Below are 22,244 nucleotides of genomic sequence, written 5' to 3' on the forward strand. Positions count from 1 at the left end.
ACTTTCCAATGTAAAAATTCTAGTCCAACCTGAAAGTGAAGTCCATATGCATTTCAAAGTGTCTTCCACAACTGGAGGTCTAGCCTAACTGTAGGTACCTACAGTGTGAATCAAGTATGGTCAGATATTTGCCCCTCCTCCTCTGCCAAAGTCTATATCTGGATTCTTCAGGATCGGTTTGGGTGGAGAGGTAGAAAAGAAGGGGCATAAATGTCTTCTTTTGAGAAGTGTCTGTTCATATCCTTTGCCCATTTTTTGATGGGGTTGTTTGATTTTTTTCTTGTAAATTTAAGTTCTTTGTAGATTCTGGATATTAGCTGTTTGTCAGATGGGTAGATTGCAAAAATTTTCTCCTATTCTGTATGTTGCCTGTTCACACTGATGGAAGTCTCTTTTGCTGTGCAGAAGCTCTTTAGTTTAATTAGATCCCATTTGTCAATTTTGGCTTTTGTTGCCATTGCTTTTGGTGTTTTAGTCATGAAGTCCTAGAACTTAAAATATAATAATAAAAAAAGACAAAGTGAAACCACAACTTCACAACATGTATATATAAAATATACATGTGAGGTGTAATAAATATTGAAATATCAAAATCAGAATATAAAATAATAGAAGAACATTTTTGATTATATTTAGCCTTTCTTTAAAAACAGGAAAAATCCATAAGCCATTTAAGAAAAGAGTTTGATAGTTCTCACTAACAAAATTATAAATTTATGTGTTGAAAAATGCACAACAAAAAGTAAGAAATACAAGTTTAGACTGATGAAATATTTTCAATACTGCATTATAAACACAAGTGTAATATACAATGAGGCTTAATAAAGCATTAAGAAAAATAGAAACAATAGGCAAAGCATAAGATTTGGCAAGATACGTTGGATGGAATGCAGATGGCCAATAAATGTATGAAAAAATGTTTAACTTTTTAAATAAAAGAAATACAAATTAGAAAAAAGAAAGAAAAAAGAGGCACGGGCTGGGTGCGGTGGCTCACGCCTGTAATCCCAGAACTTTGGGAGGCCGAGGCGGGTGGATCGTCAGGTCAGACCATTCTGGCTAACACGGTGAAACCCTGTCTCTACTAAAAATACAAAAAATTAGCCCGGCGCGGTGGGGGGCGCCTGTAGTCCCAGCTACCCGGGAGGCTGAGGCAGGAGAATGGCGTGAACCCGGGAGGCGGAGCTTGCAGTGAGCCGAGATGGCGCCACTGCACTCCAGCCTGGGCGACAGAGCAAGACTCCATATTAAAAAAAAAAAAAAAAGCATGATTGCTTTCATAATGTGAGGATATTGATGCCTCCTGTGAGACAAATTGCCTAGGTATTAGTTCTCCAGTGAGTTGTCTGAGCTCTTCCACAGAGCCTTGATGAAGCCATTTTCTCTGCAAGGCCCCTAGAGGAGGAGGGTGTCCTCCACCTTCCCATAGTTCCTCTCGCTTGCTGTCTGTTCCCCATCTGACAGTCTCTTACTGTTCCAGCTCTGCGTCCACTTTACTGGAGAGAAACACATGCTTATTGGATGCACTAGCAGTGCCTTCTCTTTGCAGATATCTGTTGCAGGCTGCTCCAGCCAGCCTTCTTCAAATTTCCCCAGAAGAAAAGCCAGGGTCACACATCAGCTTTCCCACGAATGATTTCATAGCATTCTTCTCTGATCGAAACAGCAAATTGGAATTACGGATTTCTGCTTCTCAGCAAGCACACCGGATGACAATGAGTCTCCCCTTGTTGTAGTCACTTAAAATTGCTAAAATTGGTTTTCTTTATGCCCTGCTTACTTGGCTTGGGGAGGGGAGCACTGACTGGCATTTCTCTAAATCTGGGAAAATGGTATATATTGTCTTCAGCTTTATGATTTTAGCGGCGGGACTATGGCAAAACGATATCATTCAATTCCTGTTACACATATTTATACTTATATTTAACAACCTTGTGTCAGAGGGATGCTATTATTATTACTGTTTTACAATTAAGAAACTGAAGCTTGGAGATGTTAAATGGCTTATTTACCACCACAGAAATAATGAAAGTGATACCAGAAATTTCAATCTGGTTCTCCAAAATTTTTGTATCTAAGCATCACACTGTCTCCAATTGAATCAATGTCTCCTACCTGTCTTTCATTTCTAACCAATAGTCCTACATCAGCTTTCTAATTTAATATAAAATATAAAATGTTCAATTGAATATATGATTACTCTGGATTGATCTTGATCTTAGTCTAGACTAAGACCAGACCCATTTACTACTTTCTATTCTTCAGATAAATGCCAAATGCTAACAGGCCCTGCAGAACACTGCGTGGTTTCATTTCTATCTTATCTAAACCTCATTGCAATGCCATTCTTCCCTTTAATTTTTGTGAAAATATTTTAATCCATCCTGGCAGCGAGCCTTGATATACTGGTTTCTACCATGTGTCTACTTCACTCAAGGGAAACATTCATCCCTTATTTGCCTGGTTGACTTCTATTCACACTTGAGATATTTTGAATTCTGATCCTGTCACTCAGAATTATTCGTTTTTCCCAGCTGTGCAGCAGATCATCCACATTATAAGGAATTATGCCTAATACAGTTGTATCTGTCACAGACACAATTATACACCAGTGCAAACACTGGCGCTAGGTGAATGTTCATAACTGCATCTTGACTAGGCCATCTTATGTTCCTGGGGGCCAATGGGTCTGTATTAGTATGCCTTGGCTCTCCTCCACAAGTCTCTTATTTTCCTCCTGAGACCAGCAGCTAGCCCAAACGTGATCTCATTTGCAAAATGGCTGAAGGGTAAGAAGGAGCCCAATTACATCTCAGCCTGCAACATGTCTGCTAAAATCTCATTGGCTAATCGCATAATCAGAGTGCTGAGTCAATGACACTACTCTTTGTGGATGGGCACTATAAAGTTGCATAGATAAGTGAATAAAAGTTCATTTATCTAATGCTTAATCACTTCTTTAACATTATAGTATCCTCTATTTTTACTCTCATAGTGCTTTCTTTGTGGTTTTATTTTTCCTTGTGCCTTTAATTTTATTTTCCTGATTTCAGCTATTTGAGTGTCTTGATACTCTTTCAGATAACTGTATTTCAAATTACTTATAAAAACACTAGAAATTGCTTATGTAACGTTTCAGGAAGTTTTAAGAAAGAAAAAAACTAATATTTTGGCTTTTACTTGGTTTTCTAAGAATTTAAATGAGGTTTACAGAAAATGATCATACAATTAAAGATCATTCTAAAATATCTGTCTATAATACAATGTCCAATGCATGCATTGTTACTTTCTCAGCTAGTTCATAAGTGGCATTTTAGTTTTCAGATACAGCACTAAATTTCCTATGCCTTAATTTCTGTCCAAATTTTGTATCCAAGAAACATGACAAATCAACTATATTTAATGATCACAATCACTAAATATTTCTTTGGAGAAAAATTCTCAGAAAACAAAGGAGAAGTACTGATTTGGCAATTTCAAATGATATATTCCATAATCGCTACATTCCAGATGCTATCTGATTCTTAAAGGGCTTTGCCACTATGAAAATGTTACGTTACCAAGACATGCAGGATAATCTAAATCTCACAGACGAGATCTTCCTCTGTGTCAGGAGGACAAAATGCAGCAGTAGGAGTCTTTTGATTTAGGATCGCCTCTTCCATCACGAAGAAAACCTGTAATGACAATAATGAAAATAAACTAGAACAACTAAGGTGATTTTAGGTAAATACCAGACCATGAACTCTGATTCAAGCTCAGAAGCTAAGATAATATCATGTAGTCCGTAGAAGCCTGTTTATTGATAGTAAACACTTTAAATGTCAAGATTTTTCAGAAGCTAAAATAAAAACTAAAGATTTCATTTTGTTGCCTTTTTATTTTTAGTGACAAGGTCTTTCTCTTATATTTATTGCAGAGTATATGACTGTATAGATTCTACTAAGTACATATATTGCACAATATTTTAAAAACTAATTTAAGTGATCTGTTTTTTAATCTTTTTATATTAGAAGTATTTTTGCCTTTTTTGGTTTTAGGAAGTCAGGTTCTGTGCTTTCTTTTTCTGGCCAGTTTTAATCCAGTCGTTTTATTACTACTTCTGTTGGCCCAGATCTTACTTGTAAAACAGAAAGACTGTTTGACTCCAGAAAAGATCAACTAGCTTTGTACTGGGTGTGCCTCTCTTCCTCCTTCTATTCTTTGTTTCATTTCTGATGTGCCAGATATACATATATACATATATCAGCAGTATAAATTATATGTATATAAGCAATATACATAAACACATAAGGAATAACATATTAGGAATATTGTATTATGTATATTGAATTATGTATATTGCTTATATTATTGACATATTTCTTGCTAAAACAAAGAGTCAGTATGTTGTAATTAACTAAAGAAGGGGTATGAGGAATTTAGTTCTCATCCAAATACTGCAAATTACTAAGATTTGACAGTAAGCAAATTATTTGACTCCTTAGCCTCATTGCTATATAATCTAAAATTAGTGTCTTTGGCCAAAGAATGTTCATCTTTTAAGGATAATGCCACCCTCGGATGTAAGTAATTATTTTAGGAACTAGTAGCCTCATGAAAATTCTTATGCTTTTGAAAAAAATGACACATAAAAAATTATCAGTTCTTCAGCTCAAAATTTCTGTACCTGGCTGTTTAACAACAACAACAAAACAAAAATCTTGGACTTAAACCAGTCATCTTGGATTCTACAACTCTTGGTCAGTTTCAATGATTATAAAGGGAATAGGCTTCAACAGAAGATTTCTAAGATCTCTTTAATCTCTGGAAGTCTACTGATCTAACATTGATGCACTAAGAAAAAAACATACTCAGTATATCTTTAATAACTATCTTAGAATAAAAACTGATATGTCTTAGAATCTTAGAATAAAACTGATATATCTGAAACTATTTCTATGTCATCTGGGTTTACTTCCAGAAATATATTCATAAACTCTAGTCATTTGTAGGGAGCTTCATATCTCATAGTAACAGTTCCTATATGTGAGATTTCAAGTAAATGCCTAGCAACATAGGTACTCAAGCCCTAGACAGAACTTAATTCATGGAAATACACAGCTGATGCTTGAATTCCTATAATCTTCCTAATCTTCCTGCCACTTAGTTTTCAAGCCTACATTTTCACATCTCCTGTGATGAAGAATGCACTATCTTCCAAAATCGCTCATTTTAATTCTGGAGAGAGAGCTATATAGCGTGTATATATATAATATATATATACACACCCAATAATTTATATAAATGTAACTATATATAATATGTAAATATATATTTATTTGTGGTGCAAATATGATTCTATAGGGTGGAATTCATATGTGTATTTATTTATGATGCAAATAAATATGATTCTATAGGGTGGCATTCATATGTATATTTATTTATGATGCAAATAAATATGATTCTATAGGGTGGCATTCATATCTCTCTCAAATTATTTTATTTGGTGTGTGTTGAAGTGTAGTGATGATAATTTCTAATTTCAATGGTGTGACTCAGCACCAGGATGGAAAGACCACAGGTTTTCATGACAAAAATACTTAATTTGTGAATCCTGCCACCCCCACTTCTTAGCTGTTAAAGATGGGCAATTTCTTAAACCTTCTAATTATTTGGAACCTGAGGTGTTTCATATGTGAAATGTGTATAATAATTTTTATCTTGTAGATTTGTAATATGGATGAATTTAGATAATTACAAACAGTCTGCATGGCTATGACTGACATAATCCATAAGCTAATCTAGGCCCTCCAAGAAGCCTAAGTCAACAGGAAATAATTAGATATTAAGGAAAATTTTTCTAAGAAAAATTGAGGAGGGATGAAGGGAAGCCAGGATAGATGTCAGCCTGTGACACAGGTATGTCCCTAGGTACAGTAGAGATGGAATGAAGGAAGGATGATTGGGTGCAAGCTATGGAGGAGAAATGCTGTTCTAAAGGAGTCTTATTATCCTTGCCATACTCCATAATTGCCTGGAAGCAACGTGCATAAAGTAAGCTTTATGCAGGTGCACATGTGATGAAGGGCTTTAGAGCACAGCAGCTAGCGTTGTTGGCCAATTACTATCTCTGCAGGTGACGAGCCTAGAAACAAATGTTTATGATTGCCATGCTCTATTCTCTTGCCATGGCACACCTACTTCGCATAGGTTCAGAAAGCATCTGTTTCATGGTCCTGTGGGCACTTCCTCCTAAGAAAGAATTCAGAAGAGGCAGGTTACTAAATGAACTGCAGCCTGTAGCTATAGTTGATCTTAGGAGCTCACCCGCTCCTTATCCTCCCCCTCCTCCACTATCCACTCTGAATCCCCCTCACTATGATCTTGGCAGGTCGTGGTGGCTTAACTGGTAGTCTGATCTAATTCCTCATTCCTGGGGGTTTCACACATATTCCTGTCTGCCCCAACTGTGAGAAAGAAGTCCAGCCGCTTCCTGCTGCTCAGTATCAGTTACCCTTGCCATGATGGTGACTCCTTTTCTGCTGATCTCTTTGCGCGAGTAATTCATAGCTGTTAGTTCAGTGGAGCTTTGCTGTGTTTTCTGGCAAGAGTCACTGGGAGTGGAGCACAACACAGAAGTCTCTGACTATGTATATCCCGCAACATGAAGAATAACATCCATACTTTCAGAATCTTGTCTCCATGTTGGTGCTTCAGCTGTGTCTTGTTGCTTCTGGATAATGAGCTATGTGTGCTGGTGTGCTCTAACAAGCTTGTACCAGCTAGCGTATTTTTAGAACATTTCTACTTGAATGAGACCATGTTAGTAGCTTACAATTGGCATAGAGAGAGTATTTACACCATGTCACAATGCAAATATTACAAATTTGTCCTCCCCCAGGGAGAGTGAGTTGTTACAAATTTATCAGCACTTCATGAAGTACAAAAGTTCTTGGAATAACATAATTTTGTTCAACAGCACTTTGTTATAACATTGATAAGAAAAACAAATATATCAACTCACAGCCAGGGCCACTGTCTGTGTGGAGCATGCAGGTTCTCACCATGTATGTGTGGGTTTCCTTCCATATACAAAGATATGCCCTTTAGACTAATTGGTGTATCTACACGGTCCCAGTCCAAGTGAGTGTGGCGTGAATGTGAGTGTGTCCTGCAAAGGGATGGTGTCCTGGCCAAGGTTGGTTCCCATCTTGTGCCCTGAGCTGCTGTAATAGGCTCCAGCCACCTGCAGCCCTAAACTGGAATAAGCAAATAAGCAATTATCTTACTTTTTTTCTCACTTTTTCTTAAATGTATGTATAGCTCACATTTATTTCAGTGTTTAATAATAGAGGTGTTTTGGGTCTTTATTAGAACTATTTGTGATAGTTAAGAAGTCCTCATAGATTCTTTTTTGCAAAAGGCATACTCTGGATGGGTGATATACTATGTGGAATTCTGTGTTTGTGAATAAAGCCTTTCAAAACTCCTACTGCTGGCTGAGGATCTGTGGGCGGGAAAAGCAACCATACCCACAATAGGTATATACACCTAAAAATGCTAACCCAGTGACACTTATGTGATAGAAGGAGCGCAGATAGCCGCCCTGCCATGAAATGAATAATACCATATAGGGGGCTAAGTTATGCTTTTAGGAATTGGAAAGAGAGGCAGTATTGTGTTCAGACTATTAGTTTACATGTTAATGTCAAGAAAATGCATAGCATATTATACTATTTCAGATATAGCACATCTGAACTGGTGCCAGCTTACCTGTAAAAATTCTCATTCTAATTGTCTTGTCTTTACTTTGTTCATCTCAGCCACCTGTATCAACAAATCTAATAGTAATGAGAAAGTCCATCGAGATTATAACTCATTTGGTTATATAAGTTGCATGGGAAAATGAACACCTAAATTGCACTTTTGTGATTTTTGGTAGATTTCCATCATTTTAAAACCTACCAGAGTAGTAATGCTATCTATTTCCCCCAAAACTATTATAAAGAATCATTAGAAATGGAAAAAAAAAGGAAACTTCTAATATAAAATGTGAAGTTATAGTTCCAAATCTATTTTTAAAATAAATTATAACAATTAATTTAGAATTAAATTTCATGACCTAATTACCTGGACCCAGTTCTAAGTTGATATAGAGACAGAGCATTATATTTCTAAGTATAAATTTACCCGAAAATAAGACCGATTAAGAAATAAATTCTAGAAATATCTTCACAGGTCAAATAACTTTTTAAGGTGTTTAAACTAAACATCTGTATTGTTGTGCTTAATAGAGGAAGGATTATTGAAAAAAAAAGGTGCTAAAGAAAAAAATCGAATTAATTGGTAGCAGCTTTGGAGAAAGGGCAAATTATTAAATAAACCATGTTTTGAATAAATAAGAATTACTATTCTCACTGCATAGCAAATACATTACATGACTTAAGCCATTTATATTAGGATGCTTTATTTTAGCATCTTATAATCAGCAAACAAATAAATAAACTTCTATCAATCTATGCGTACAAATGATAATTTTTAAAAATATTTCTTTATTTGATCATCAGTGAGAATAAATATTTTTTCAAGACTTGTGTAGCATTTTTATTTCTTTCTTAAATTATTGGCTAGTATGTTTCTCATGTATCTGTTGTTTTATTATTTTACTTCTCAATATGTATAAATTTTAATAAGCTATGTTAATTGTATGTGATAATTACTGAAAACATTATCTCCTGGAGTTTGCCTTTTAATTGCTATATTGTTTTTGAGGTAAATTAACTAACGTAGTAGGCTGCTCTTAGGTCTTTTGCTCAAAGTTATTCAATTTATCTGATCATTTAATTTTGGAGTCCTTGAGTGCTTTTTATTTCTCTGCTTGCACTTAACTTTTGGTATTTCTAGGAATCTTTATTATATGCTTTTCCAGGGGGGATACTACATCAGCTGTGGCCAAGTGCTGATGACCCTTACCTTTATATTGTCAGTCCAGCATCTCCTATGCTCTAGCCAGATTCCTGCAAATTGCCATCTGGGTGTTCTCTACTCACTTCAAATAAAAGAAGTCCCAAATTATGTCTGACAACATTTTCTACCCTCAGAAATGTGCTTGCCTAAAGTTAACAGAAATTACCATCCAATGTGATAGGCTTGAATTTGCTTGGTTTTAACTACTTTCCTATCCTCTCTACTCCTGTGTCTTTTAAAAGTACCGTTTAATCTTCTTTCCATCTGCCACTGCACTGGGTCAGGTGCCATTTTATTTATCATAAGGCGAATGCTTTCTTTCCAATGCTTAAAAATTGTCTTTGCAAATAAATAAGTTTATGGAAGTAGAAGAGTAGAATGTGGCTATCAGAGGCCAGGAAGGGGAAGGGAGGAGGGAGGAGAGGGAGAGGCTGGTTAAGGGATACGAAATTACAGCGAGGTAGAAGGAATAGATTCTTGTGTTCTGCAGCACTGTGGGGTTAGTATGCTTACCAATAACTTCTTGTATATTTTCAACAAGCTAGTAGAGAAGATTTTGAATATTCACAACACAGGTAATAAATGTTTGAGGTAATGGGCATGCTCATTGCCCTGATTTGATCATTATATATTTTATACCTGTGTTGAAAGATCAGTCTGTATTCCATAAATATGTACAATTATTATGTGCCAGAAGAAAAAGAAAAAAAATTAAAATTATCTTTGTAAATTTCCTAATCTTTTTTCCATTTACCAAATCAATTCTGAATTCTTTGTGAAAAAATGTAATTAAGACTAATTGTTAAAGAAATTTGCAAAATAAGATATTGAGAAATATGTTCATTAAAATTTGTTTTAGTATCACTCAAATATTTGAATTTTAATAATAAAATAAACCTGTATTGCTGTGTTTGGTAGCATAAAGAAATTTCTTCTTAAGTTAGGTATTTTGATGGGGGCAGCAACATTACAAATGTTTTTGATAAAATGACCTCACAATTAGGCTGATACTCATATGTGTGGTTACATTTAAAATCAAGGATATTTATAATTCTTGTGATACAAGACAGTCATTCCAGATTCCTGACAGAAATCAGCAGATGATAATAAACAGTCAGACCTTGACATTATTAAATGATACATGAGACAGTTATGCTAATTTAGCCTTTGACTTATCCATCATTTACCATCCAAAAGTCTCTTTTGAAGTAACATTACAGTTCTATTACTTTAAAAATGTGGCTGTGCACATATTTTTTCATTAAAAAGACATTAACTTTTCAGAAAAATCACTAGAAAATTTAATCTCTATTTGATTCTGGAGTGCAAGGATAAATAAAACATGAACTGTATATTTTATGTCAATTAATTTTACAAATCACCCTTCACCAAGATTTTAAGAAAAAAATGATTACCATTTATTTTATTTATAATATGTGAAAAAAGCCTATCTTTTTATATGATGATAGTATATTTATTTTATGTTGTATTTTGCAGCAAATGGAAATAGCCGTGGATTTTAAAGACAGTAATACTAGTTGTTATTGCAAGAGTAAGGATAAGAAAGGATAAAAGTTGGACAGTGGGACATTTTTAAAGCTATTCTATACTAAATTTGTGGTGTTGGGGTGCTGGTTCTGTTTCGCTTTATACAGGTGATTAAAGCAGTAGAGGAAGGCTATCGTCTGCCAAGCCCCATGGATTGCCCTGCTGCTCTCTATCAGTTAATGCTGGATTGCTGGCAGAAAGACCGAAATAGCAGGCCCAAGTTTGATGAAATAGTCAACATGTTGGACAAGCTGATACGTAACCCAAGTAGTCTGAAGACGCTGGTTAATGCATCATGCAGGTACAAGTCCAGATCCGAGTGATTTTCCAGAATGTAGCTAATTCAGATTGATGTCACAAATATTTTATCAATTAAATCATTCTTGTGTAGACATTAATCTGTGAATCTATATGACACTAATTTATTTGGATATAGTTTTTGCATGTTACTCTCTTACAATGAACGAAATATGTGACTAAATGATACTTAAAATCACCTATACCTAATCTAATAGTATGACTTGCCAGGTTTCAGAAAAATGAACTATAGCCACATTCAGGTAGCATAAAAAAAACTTAAATGTGTGTATTTTCATGAATTTTGGAGGATAGGTGAGGAGGAGGAATATAAGATTATAACATAAGAAAAAGCCAATTAACCACTGATACATTTTAAACCAGAGATATCTAGCAATAATTACTCTTTGATTTATTTAGAATACATTTTAGTATTCATATTTTAGAAACCTTGACAATTTTAGGGACCCTTTTGCTCTTATGCAGTTGCACACAGATTTTTGGTTAATTATTTAGTGTGTAGTTTGAATGAGATTTAAAACTAATAAATGAGTAATCTTGTGGAGAAAATTTGTGGGAGTAAATGAGCATAGTTTTTACTTTTCTGAATAGCACATGAATGCATTTAAATAATGTTTCATATTTGTAAAGCATGCCTTTCTGTTTTTCTGAAAAACAGAATTATCTTCTCAAAAAATAAATCAGTTTGATTCTGCACTAGAAAATTTACCAGACTGTTATTTTCACTATGTTTGAGGCAGTTGTCTATTTTTACAAGAAAGTGTTATGTTAATAACTAAATTGGCTGCCTATTCGCATGGACTAAATGAGAAACAATTTGTTAATAAAGTTATGAAAGTTCTATGATTCTGACATAACATTTGTTTACTAGATGAAAAGTCATTTTAAATACAAATGAGGAATGAATCTTCAAACTCTGTTCAAGCATCATTAACTTCCTGTGGTAGCAAATGGAGAATGTATCTTCTTAGCAATTATTCCTTACGTTGTTCCCTAAATATCTGCTTTTAAATTGCTTATTGTCACATAAAATATTAAGACTTTCTCTCATCTACTTGTTTGAATTATATTACATTGTCACAAATGGACACACAAAAGGAGTAAAAAAATACTTAATGTTCTTAATTATATCAATTTATATAGGCATCGTTATTATAGCTTGAGAGCATTTAAACATTTCTAAATAATTTTCTTATTTCATTGTATGCAATATATAGGATTCAGCTTTCTAGGTTTTGTTTAAACAAATTTTACTTTAAGACCAACAGTACCACTAACTACCTTTGCTTTATTCAGTTATCTGCATATCCTGACTCTAGAAATTGTTAGTTCCTAGTCCATTGTCTCACTCTTTCTCCATCCCTACCTATGTGACAAGAGTTGATGATTTCAATAACCATATAGATGATATTCCGGTATCTCTAAATATCTTGAATTTTTCTCCAATGATTTTATTCTCAAATCTACCTTCTACTTTCCTTTCCATGCTTATATTCTAGACCTTGCTATTATCAAAATTGCAATTCTTTCATAACTTCAACTACAAGATCTTACTCTCCAACTGTTTCTTTCTGCAATTCTCTTTCTCACAATTCATGGCTAATGGCTAAAAATCACTATAACATATTCATTTATTCATCCAACATCTATTCACCTTTATACTCTGGGTCATGCTGTGGGCTAGGTGCTGAGGATACAGCATTAAGCAAATAGACCTAAGTATTTGCCTTTATGAAGCCAATGCACTGTTGGGAGAGAGACGCTGAACAGAATAAAAACTTCAAAGCCAATTGTGTGTTTGGTTTTGGAGTGGGGAGTGAGAGTTGAATTCAAGATGAATACTAGAAGGTTATATTGTGCAGGCGAGACATGATGATATCTTGAAATAAGGTGGTACTAATATTGAATGGGAGAGAAGTGGTCGGCTGTACAATATATTGGAAGTTGAATAGATGGTATGCACAGTGATATATTTTGAGAAAATTGAGGACAGGGAAGAGGTGGACTGTTGCATCATACTGTATAATGGGGAGAACTTCAAGAGCACACAGATGTGGAGATGAGGAGTGTGGTCTTGGACCTGGGGCCATATTTCTCTGAGAAATATGGAGGTACAAAATAGGCATACAGATACAGAAGAATCTTAGTCTGGAAACAAAAATTTTTAAAAAGTAGATACTTTTTAAAGACATGAAAGTGAGTAAAAATGTCTATAGTGGAGTTATAGCCTAAATAGAAAAATATAGGGCCAAGTCCTGCTCCCTTAGAGTTTTAAAGTCAGGAAAAAAAAAAAAAAAAAAAAAGAAAAAAAAAGACTAGCAGGAGAATCGAGGAGAATCCAGCACACACACACACATACACACGCACACACACAATTGTGATTTAAACAATGTTGAGACAGAGTAGGATTTCAAGAGTGAGGTGGGAGGTGGTAATGGTGTTGGTTGAATGTTTCTAAGAGGTCAGTCATTTTCTAGCTTGAAAAGTGCTCACAGATTTTTGGCAAAAGAGAGATCATTGCCCATCTCAACTAGAGTAATTTTTATAAAATTGGTTTTGGAGAAACTATACTCAAAGGTAAATGGAGTGTGAGAAAGTAGAGAGAATCTGAGCAGAGAGAAAGGTATTTGTGTCCTTTTTCTTATAGTTGCAATTTACTTAAGTAAATTTCACATGTAAATTAGGTAAATTTACATGATGGGCACGTAAATTATTTTTAATATTTAGTTCCCTTTTGCCATTTTCTTCTGATTATTCCCTTAAGATACATTTCTAAAAGTCATCATCATCCTTATATCATTATTATTATGGCCAAAGAGTATGAATGTGGTGTCATTAAAAGTGTCTGTTGATTTAGTTGATTCTATTAAGTTTTGTTTTGTATTTGGGGTTACATTTTGTTTTTCATGATCTACCACTCCTAGGTGAATTAAGAAACACTGTATGCAAAATTGTAAAATAAAGAATAAATAGTTTCTTAACTTTGAGATAAATTTACTTAAATGAGCATAAGTTCCTCTAGGAAGTCGGTAAGTTCCTGTAGGAAAAATCGATCGGCCTGGCACAAATTATCCCACATATCTATAGTGGGTAGCGTTTTTCTTACCTTCATAAACAAAGAGTAGTATATCTAAATCACTACATGACCAATTTTAGTAGACTGATTTTTACAGAAATACTCTGTTTACAGCAAAATTGAGTGGAAGGTGCAGAGATCTCCCACGTACTCCTTACCCTACACATATGTAGCCTTCCCCCACCGCATTACCAGCATCAACCACCAGAATGACATATTTATTACCATTGACGAACCTGTATTTCCACATAATGATCAGCCACGGCCCATAGTTTACAGTAGAGGTCACTGTTGGTGTTGTACGTTTTACAGATTTAGACAAACGTGTCCACCATTATACTATTATACAGAGTGGTTTTATTGTCCTGAAAATTCTCTGTGTTCATCTATTAGTACTCAATAAAATTCTTAGCTATTGTTTTGTTTTACATAAAGTTTACTTATTAGCAAGTCCTCATGTTAAGTCCTCATTAATTATGGGTAAAATAATCTCAGTAGACTGATTTTGTGTTCTCCTGTATTTTAAATTATTTTCTTCCATATTAGCATTTGCATAATTTTCCTCTATAAATATACTTACAGACTCAAAGATCCATTGAATATGAGTTAACATTATAGTAAACTTTATTATAAAACAATAAAATTGTTACTTTTAATATTTATGTTTTATGTGTTTTAGAGTATCTAATTTATTGGCAGAACATAGCCCACTAGGATCTGGGGCCTACAGATCAGTAGGTGAATGGCTAGAGGCAATCAAGATGGGCCGGTATACAGAGATTTTCATGGAAAATGGATACAGTTCAATGGACGCTGTGGCTCAGGTGACCTTGGAGTGAGTAATTTTTCTGATAATTTTTACATAATTGCTGGGGCAAGAAAAATTGTTCAAAAACCAATCTGGATGAGGTAAGGGAAATCAGTTAAACTTTGCGGATGTGTGGCAGCTCTCAAAGAAGCCTCATCATCTTTAGCCTGTATTGTTAACAACTGCATGGTTAATGCTACATGTGGCCAGTATCTTTGCTTCTTTGCTTCAGACAAATAACATTGGCATACTTGAATAATTGGAATAATAGCTCCTTGGCAAAATACTGGTATTTTGTGTTGTGGAAAAGATGTTTTCTTGACAAGTTTTTTTATACTGGTATCTATGTTATATGAATGTAAATACAAAACAAAATAAACTGTAAGCACAATTGGTGTGGCTAGTCCTACGTAAGGACCAAACATATTTGTACATGGCTCTCTACGATGACTATCAAGGTAACAGCAGCTTAAACAAAGCTTCCCTGGCAGGATCTCATTTAATTTCTAAGTGGTGCACCTTACATTCTTCCAATCTAAGGATGTATCAGATCCCGCCTCTGATTTGTTATTTGGTACAATCTCAGTGGAACCAGTTGTGCCCTTTTCTGTTTGCACGTTTAAGATAAAATTTATCAAATCTTATTAAACAAAAATCACTAGAGTTAAATATTAAGTTCTTTAAGGTTGTAAGTTGTTTGTATTTTATTATATACTCTGTACATGTGGTTGTTTTAGCCTAATTGTTATTTGTGAAAATTAACTGTTTTTATGGTGGTTCCATCTAGATTACATTAACATTAATGTTTTAACCTGTGAATATAATGATAACTTACTTCAAATTACCTGCCAATTCAAAGGTTAAAATATTGTAAGGTTTAGAAAATAGTAGAATATTCTGAAGCACTAAACCATAGTTGTTATTTCATTTCTACACATGATATGAACATTGGGCAGTTCTTGCTCACCCATCTCTATTATTCTGGCATTCTTTGATTCATTGAATACACTGCTTCTCCCCACAGAAGGTAACAGGGTACCACCATTTATCACCAATTAATGTCATATTTTCAGCATTCTCATCCTTCTTACCGATAACTAAAAGGACCTGAAACCAACCACTCAGCTTGCTTTCTTAATTTACTGAATCTCATTCTCACGGTCCACCAAATCATATCTACTTGATGACACATATGCTTTGTCCATTATTTCTTTGGACACTCAAGGAACCCATTTGTGCTATATTTAAACTGGTATACTGAAAAATTTACTGATAATTTAAAACTATTTTTACATGATTGCTATTTAATTTTTCAGTAAAAATGGTCATTTTAATTTATTAAAGTCATTTGTCATTTTATATTAAAATGATATTGTAGGTATTTCTTCTACCCAATGTCAGATTACTTGTAAATATATAATAAAATTATTTGCATTAAACAATGTCTCTTTTGTTATTAAAATAGCACATTTTCTGTATATAGTTACATCTACTACATTTTTGCTTCTTCCTTCAAAAAATAGTTATAATTACAAATTATAGTTTTTGCATTAGCTACTTGTGTTTTACTTATATCTTTGGGGTCCCAAAATACTATAAATATGTTGAATATTTTAGCATTATAGTTTCACATTTTTCTTATTCCTTTTTTTCTATTTCTTTCCTATCTGCTCCTCTATCCCCAAATGCTCTTTAGTTTTTGTTTTCTTTCAAGCCCTAATAACCTCTTAAGTCTTCTCATAATGATTCTTCTCCAGCTTATTGCCTCTTGCTGTATTGCCTTTATTCAAACATTTGTCTTTTAATTCATTTACTCTGATCAGGAGAGTAAAGTTACATTGGGAGACTTACCAGCATTTTCCCATTCAGAAAGTATTGGTCTCTCTATGGTAACTGCTCCAAATTCCTGGGGGTCATAATCATTAATACATTTCTTACCAGGAATTGGGCCAGCAGATCATAACTCCAAGAAAGCTGGTTTTTAGGGCAAGTCCAGGCCCTTTAAATTTAACTGCATGCCACCTTGTTTTCTGTGCTTTCGACTATATTTTTTTCAACTGTAAGAACATTTATCAAAACATTATGTTAAGTAACTCAAGTAATCAGTTACTTGCTTGGTCAAAAATTTTTTTAAAAAAGTTTATCTCTTCAGTGTGCCTACTCTTCTTCCAAAAAAAAAAAAGTCAGTCATTGCTAAGGACTAATGGCAAAGGAGACGGGATTATCACCAAAAGAAATAGGCCAGCTCTCAAAATACCTTGATACTGATTTTTCACACATAGTCTTTACCCCATACCTAAGTATTAATTTTATGAAGGCTGTATAATAAAATAATAAAATATAATTCTTAGAGTTATTGTCAGAAGATAACAGAAGCTGAGAATGGAAGAATACATTCATAACTGTTGTAAATACTTAGGAAAAATGTGAAAATCAATTCATATAAAGCGAATAGTCCAACTGCCATATTTAAAAACTACATTGTAATTTGTGACATCAAATTTGTTTTCATAGTGGGTTTAGAAAAAAGAATAAATATACAATTTTCAGAACTACATATTTTGGTTAAAAATCTCCATCTCAAAGGTTTAACTTCACTTGTATATGGATTGTTGCCAGTACGTGCATGTATAGCTAAATATTGAAAGGTAATGAAGAACTTAGAGGTCTTAGAGTCAAAGCATATTCATGAAAGTGGCTTTCAATCTTAGATGTGTTTGTCTGCTACTCTTTATGCCTAAACCTGTCTATTCTGTGTTCAGTATTTATATGAAAACAACTGTGGCAGTAATGGTGCAAACTATCTCATCTTGTATAAGTGCAGTGGGTTATTGTCAACAGGGATAACTGAGCTTGAGGTGGGTTGAAAATTGAATCCAAACATTTCAGTTAAGGACAGAATCACAGCTACTTTTTAAACTCCTTTTCAGATCAGTACTGTCAACCTTTGATTATTCAGAAAATGGGCAAAATCCAATGAATTTAAATATTATACCAATTGTGTGTCAGCTGAAGAGGTTCCTGTTATCATCAGTTACTGGAATAGAATCTTAAACTAATAAAATGAAAGTTTTCAAAATCCAGAGCCAAAATCTTTACAGATTAATTCAAATAGATTTATTAACATCAATAAGTCATTATACATGATTTATTATACACTTAAAGTACACATAGGAGTACCTACAGGCCTCTGTGTTCTATCCCTGACAAAGTCTCATCCATTGAGAACCATTAACAGACCATGGTTAAATCTCTTCTTGCCAAATGTAATATATTTATCTTGTACAATGTCTATATCATTGATTGTTAGGGTTCTGCAAAGTTAACAAAAAAAAAAATGACAAACATACAACGGCATGATAAAACACTGACAAAAGCAATAAATATTGAAGTTTGGGGAATATTCATTAATCTGTCTTCTCCCTTCTCCTATCCAGCCAATTCTGGTTGGGGCTAAGTACCAGTGATATGGCTAAAAGGTGTGTAAAGTAGAAGGGAGAAGAATGAGCAAGAGAATGAATCATCTGTAGATAGATTAATTTAAGCCGGAATAATTAAGAGTTGGTTCCAACATCAACTATATACTTTTTATTATTCTATTTTCATTCTGCCATTTTAGCATCATTAATATCAGTGTTTTTCCATTGTTTAACATTATTGAATAATGTTTGAAAAAATACTGAAATGTAAACCTAACAATGACAGTTCATAACATTTGAAGCTTTTCTAAAAGTAATCAATTTTGTCAACAAAATCCAAACTATGTTTATGTAACAATCTAGTCTCATCATGTTTAGATTCATAAGCCTATATCAAAATATAATTCGTTATCACTAGAATTGACCTTCGGTATTACTTAAGATTATACATGATCATGATAAAATTTGTGTCATACTTACAATGGGAACACACTTAAGACATTGTGTAGCTATAAAATTTTCTACTTAGAAAAATGGAATTAAAAAAATGCATACCTTGTACCATTTCCAAATTATTTTTCAAAAATTCTTGTACATAGGGCAGCAATATCATTCTTATTTTTTATTTTCATCAAATTTATGTAATTACTGCTAAGATGACCATTTAATATGTGGTTTAGGTAGTAAAATGGGAATTATTGGAAATAAGAAATGTGAGACTAAACCACTTAGAAGAAAATATCTTAAAGTATTTAGTAATATTGGAACAGTTATTTAACCTTTACTGTAAACATTTTCTAATACTGTGTTAATTCTCATCTGTAGTGTTATTAAAAAATATTAAGATGCATTTCAAAAGAAACTACTTAGTTGCTGAGAACAATTTTAACTTGCATAAATAATCTTATTTATCCATGTTTTCACTGAAAATCACATTGTATAAAAGTACATGTACGTTGCATGCATTATTATCATTATCCTATCTTCTAAATCACTTCAACTTAATTTGACAGTTTTTGAAATGATAGGTCAGATTTAAAGAAAAACAACAGAATTTCATGAGAGAAGACATAATTTATGGCAGTATGTAAAATTCAGTGTTTTGTTTCTATAATTCCATTTCTCCCCTGGGGAGATGGGGTTTAGGATGAGATGGAAAGGAAAGAGAGAGAAGTAAAAGGAAGAGGAGAAAGATAATTTCACTGGTGTGCCCTTTGACATTCATCTCAAGGGATAATCAGATAATAAATTGTTCTTGAAATAAAATTTTATCTCTAGTTCACTGTTAAAATTCAAACAAATTTAACTTAAAATCTGTAAGTATGAAATGTTCTGACAAAGTACAGATTTTATTTTTCAATAAACTCAAACTATACCCACATTTATTAATCAAATAAAATTCCTCACAATTCTTTAGTATGATATAGTTATCATGAAAAATTTAAACTACCAAAACATTGAAGGAGCTAGAGTCTTTCTTGTTCTCAAGTCATATCCAGAAGATTAAATTATATTTTTATCTAATATAACAAGTTAAGACAGTAGAAATAAAAATAAGTTATTAGTGATTTGATATCCTTTAAGAAAACCAAGATTTGGAATATGGAACACATACAAATTCCATGTTTGAAGGAGAACTTATACATTCTTTCAAGTCATTCAGAATAAACAATAGTGGTTATTTTCAAAGGCTCATTCCCAATAATTCCTAATAATTAGCATAGCAATTATGAATTATGCAATTTAAGCATATATATTATTACAACCATATTTCCCAATCTGGATTCATCAGTATTTCTTATGGGTTTATAAAACATATGATAAAACACATGTTTTAAAACTTTGTTTCTAGTCCTAATTAAATTATCCAGCAGAGACTGTTCTCAGTTTAAGAAAAAATTTTCATCCTTTTTCTCTTGGCCGTGATCCAGTTTGCTAGTGAACACCCATGAATACACACATCTACATAATTCTTTATAATTAATAATTTACATGTGGAATCATGAGAATATTAGCGCATAACAGAAACTACTATGGTCAGATTTGGTGACCATAGCCTCAGGCAAAGTATGTGTTTCGTTCCCTTCATTAGACATTTTCTTTTAGAATTTTATAGATGAATAAATTACTGCATATAATTAGAAGTGCCTTACTTAAAATCATCTCTTAGAATGATAAAAGTATAGACTTGGTCGTCAGGTACCTGATATTAGCCCTAACTTGGTCACCCATTTGGCTGTGTTATATAGTAAGTAATTCAAATTATCTAAACCTTTGTTTCTTCATCCATAAAAGGAAATTTAAAAATCTGTATCATAGGGTTATTGATATTTCTAGCATGCAGGACATATGTCTATTAAATGTTACTAATTTATATGTGTCTAAATTGGTGTGTAAATACGTTTATAAAGTGTCACCAATTTATATGTGATGATTCTCAACCAGGAAAGATTTTGTCGCTAAGGGGAAATTGGCAATGACAATTTATCTTGTAAAAATGAAGGGCTGGTGGTGGTGCAGTGCTTCTGGTATATAGGGGGCAGAGGCCAAGGATGCAGCCGAATATTCTACAGTGCATAAGACAGCGCCTCTACAACAAAGAATTATCCAGCCTATAACGTTAACAGGTTCAAGGCTGAGAAACTCTGGTTTAGTTGAAAAGAGACAAGATTAAAATGTCTCCTATATTCCTCGTTTGGTCTATAATTAGCTAGTTTGTAGTCTATTCCATTATTAATAATAATGATTTTGTTTCAAAGGTAATTTTACTAATTTTTAAGTTTCCCTGAGGATTGTCTTCCATGCCATCTCTACCGCTATTATTATTTTTGTATTCCAATCTGGTACCTTTTAGTTGTAATAATTTTTAAGCTTACTGTTTAATATTCACATTCTAAAAAACAAATATGTTTCCATCACAAATATCAATAGCATTTTGTGGGGGGCGGGTAGCTACTTGCCGTTTCCTAAGACTCTCATAACAAATCAAGAAACCACAAAGGGAAAAGAAAACTAAAATATTATTTTGGAAAAAAATATTTCCAATACTAATATACACAGAGCCTTAGCATCCTTTAATTTCTATTCTCTGATAATTAAGAGTTTCTTTGAATGCAAAGAACAATTAAAACTATTCAGTTTCTATCTGTAATGATTCTAATGTCTAATGTCATTAATTCAATGTAACTCTAAGAAAATCTTGAATTAAAACACACACTGAATGGAAAAAGACTCCACTTTTCACATAATGTGTTCAATAAAGTAATTACCTTGAGAAATCTAACATGGCAAACATCTTTGTCATTTAGGATTTTGAATTGTTGATGCTTATTTTTTCCTATAATTAATGCTCATCATTTGCCAAACATATCTGACAAATACATACTTTAGGGGAATAGCGTTCCTAAACATCCTGTAAAAGAACGTTGAAAAACCGTGGCCACTTGTCTTGAGCTTCATAATATGTTGTTAGTTTAGAAGTCTAAATATTTGTAATTTTATTTTGAATAATAAGCATGTTGAAAAAAATGCACAGAAGTATCTTGATTGAAAAGTGTTCTGAAAGCATGTAATCTTCAGCATGGTCTAAATGCCAGTAGAGCTTGGATGTCATTTGATTAAAAAAAAATTCTGGTACTTTCAGTAGAAAGTAAAAAAATAAATAAATAAATAAAACATTGTTATAAAAGCAATGTAGTGGTGATTAGCTCCTAAAGATATCTGTTATATAAAATTACTGTATAGAATGAGTCATTTTATGCTTTGGTTTTCAACTGCTTAGCTATAAAATATTAAAAGTCTATTTTAAGCTTTTAGCAAAAAAAGTGCTTATGAATATTGTAAATCTGCAGTTTCAAAACTTTTCAATGAAATTGTGCCTGTTAACTCTTTATTGGTAATAACGTGCAAATTTGTTTTATCATCACTCCGCACCACTAAAATAGTGATGTTCGCAAATGAGAGAAAATATGTATTATATCATTCCTCATTATCAATATTTTTTGACTACTAACAGATTTTGGAGGTATAATTTTAGAGCGTAACCTTTAAACATTAGACTCTGTATGTCTAAATTAGGACTGTAACCTAACTAGTGTCTGCACTATGTTTGCCCCTTTGCCAACAT

General features: G+C 33.2%; 1 protein-coding gene across 8 annotated transcripts in view; it reads left to right on the plus strand.

Moving 5' to 3' along the window:
* Positions 1–22,244, plus strand: part of EPHA5 (EPH receptor A5) — a 364,565-nt gene that overhangs the window by 337,105 nt on the left and 5,216 nt on the right. For 7 of the 8 annotated variants that reach the window (XM_055297460.2, XM_055297462.2, XM_055297461.2 and 4 more), the window contains 2 exons: positions 10,605–10,798; positions 14,571–14,726. In XM_055297460.2, the coding sequence (XP_055153435.1) occupies positions 10,605–10,798; positions 14,571–14,726 (350 nt within the window). Of the gene's footprint in view, positions 1–10,604; positions 10,799–14,570; positions 16,088–22,244 lie in introns of those variants that run through there. The other variant, XM_055297465.2, reaches the window with a different exon arrangement.

This window comes from Symphalangus syndactylus, chromosome 10, assembly GCF_028878055.3.
Source record: "Symphalangus syndactylus isolate Jambi chromosome 10, NHGRI_mSymSyn1-v2.1_pri, whole genome shotgun sequence".
Classification (NCBI taxonomy): Eukaryota; Metazoa; Chordata; class Mammalia; order Primates; family Hylobatidae; genus Symphalangus; species Symphalangus syndactylus.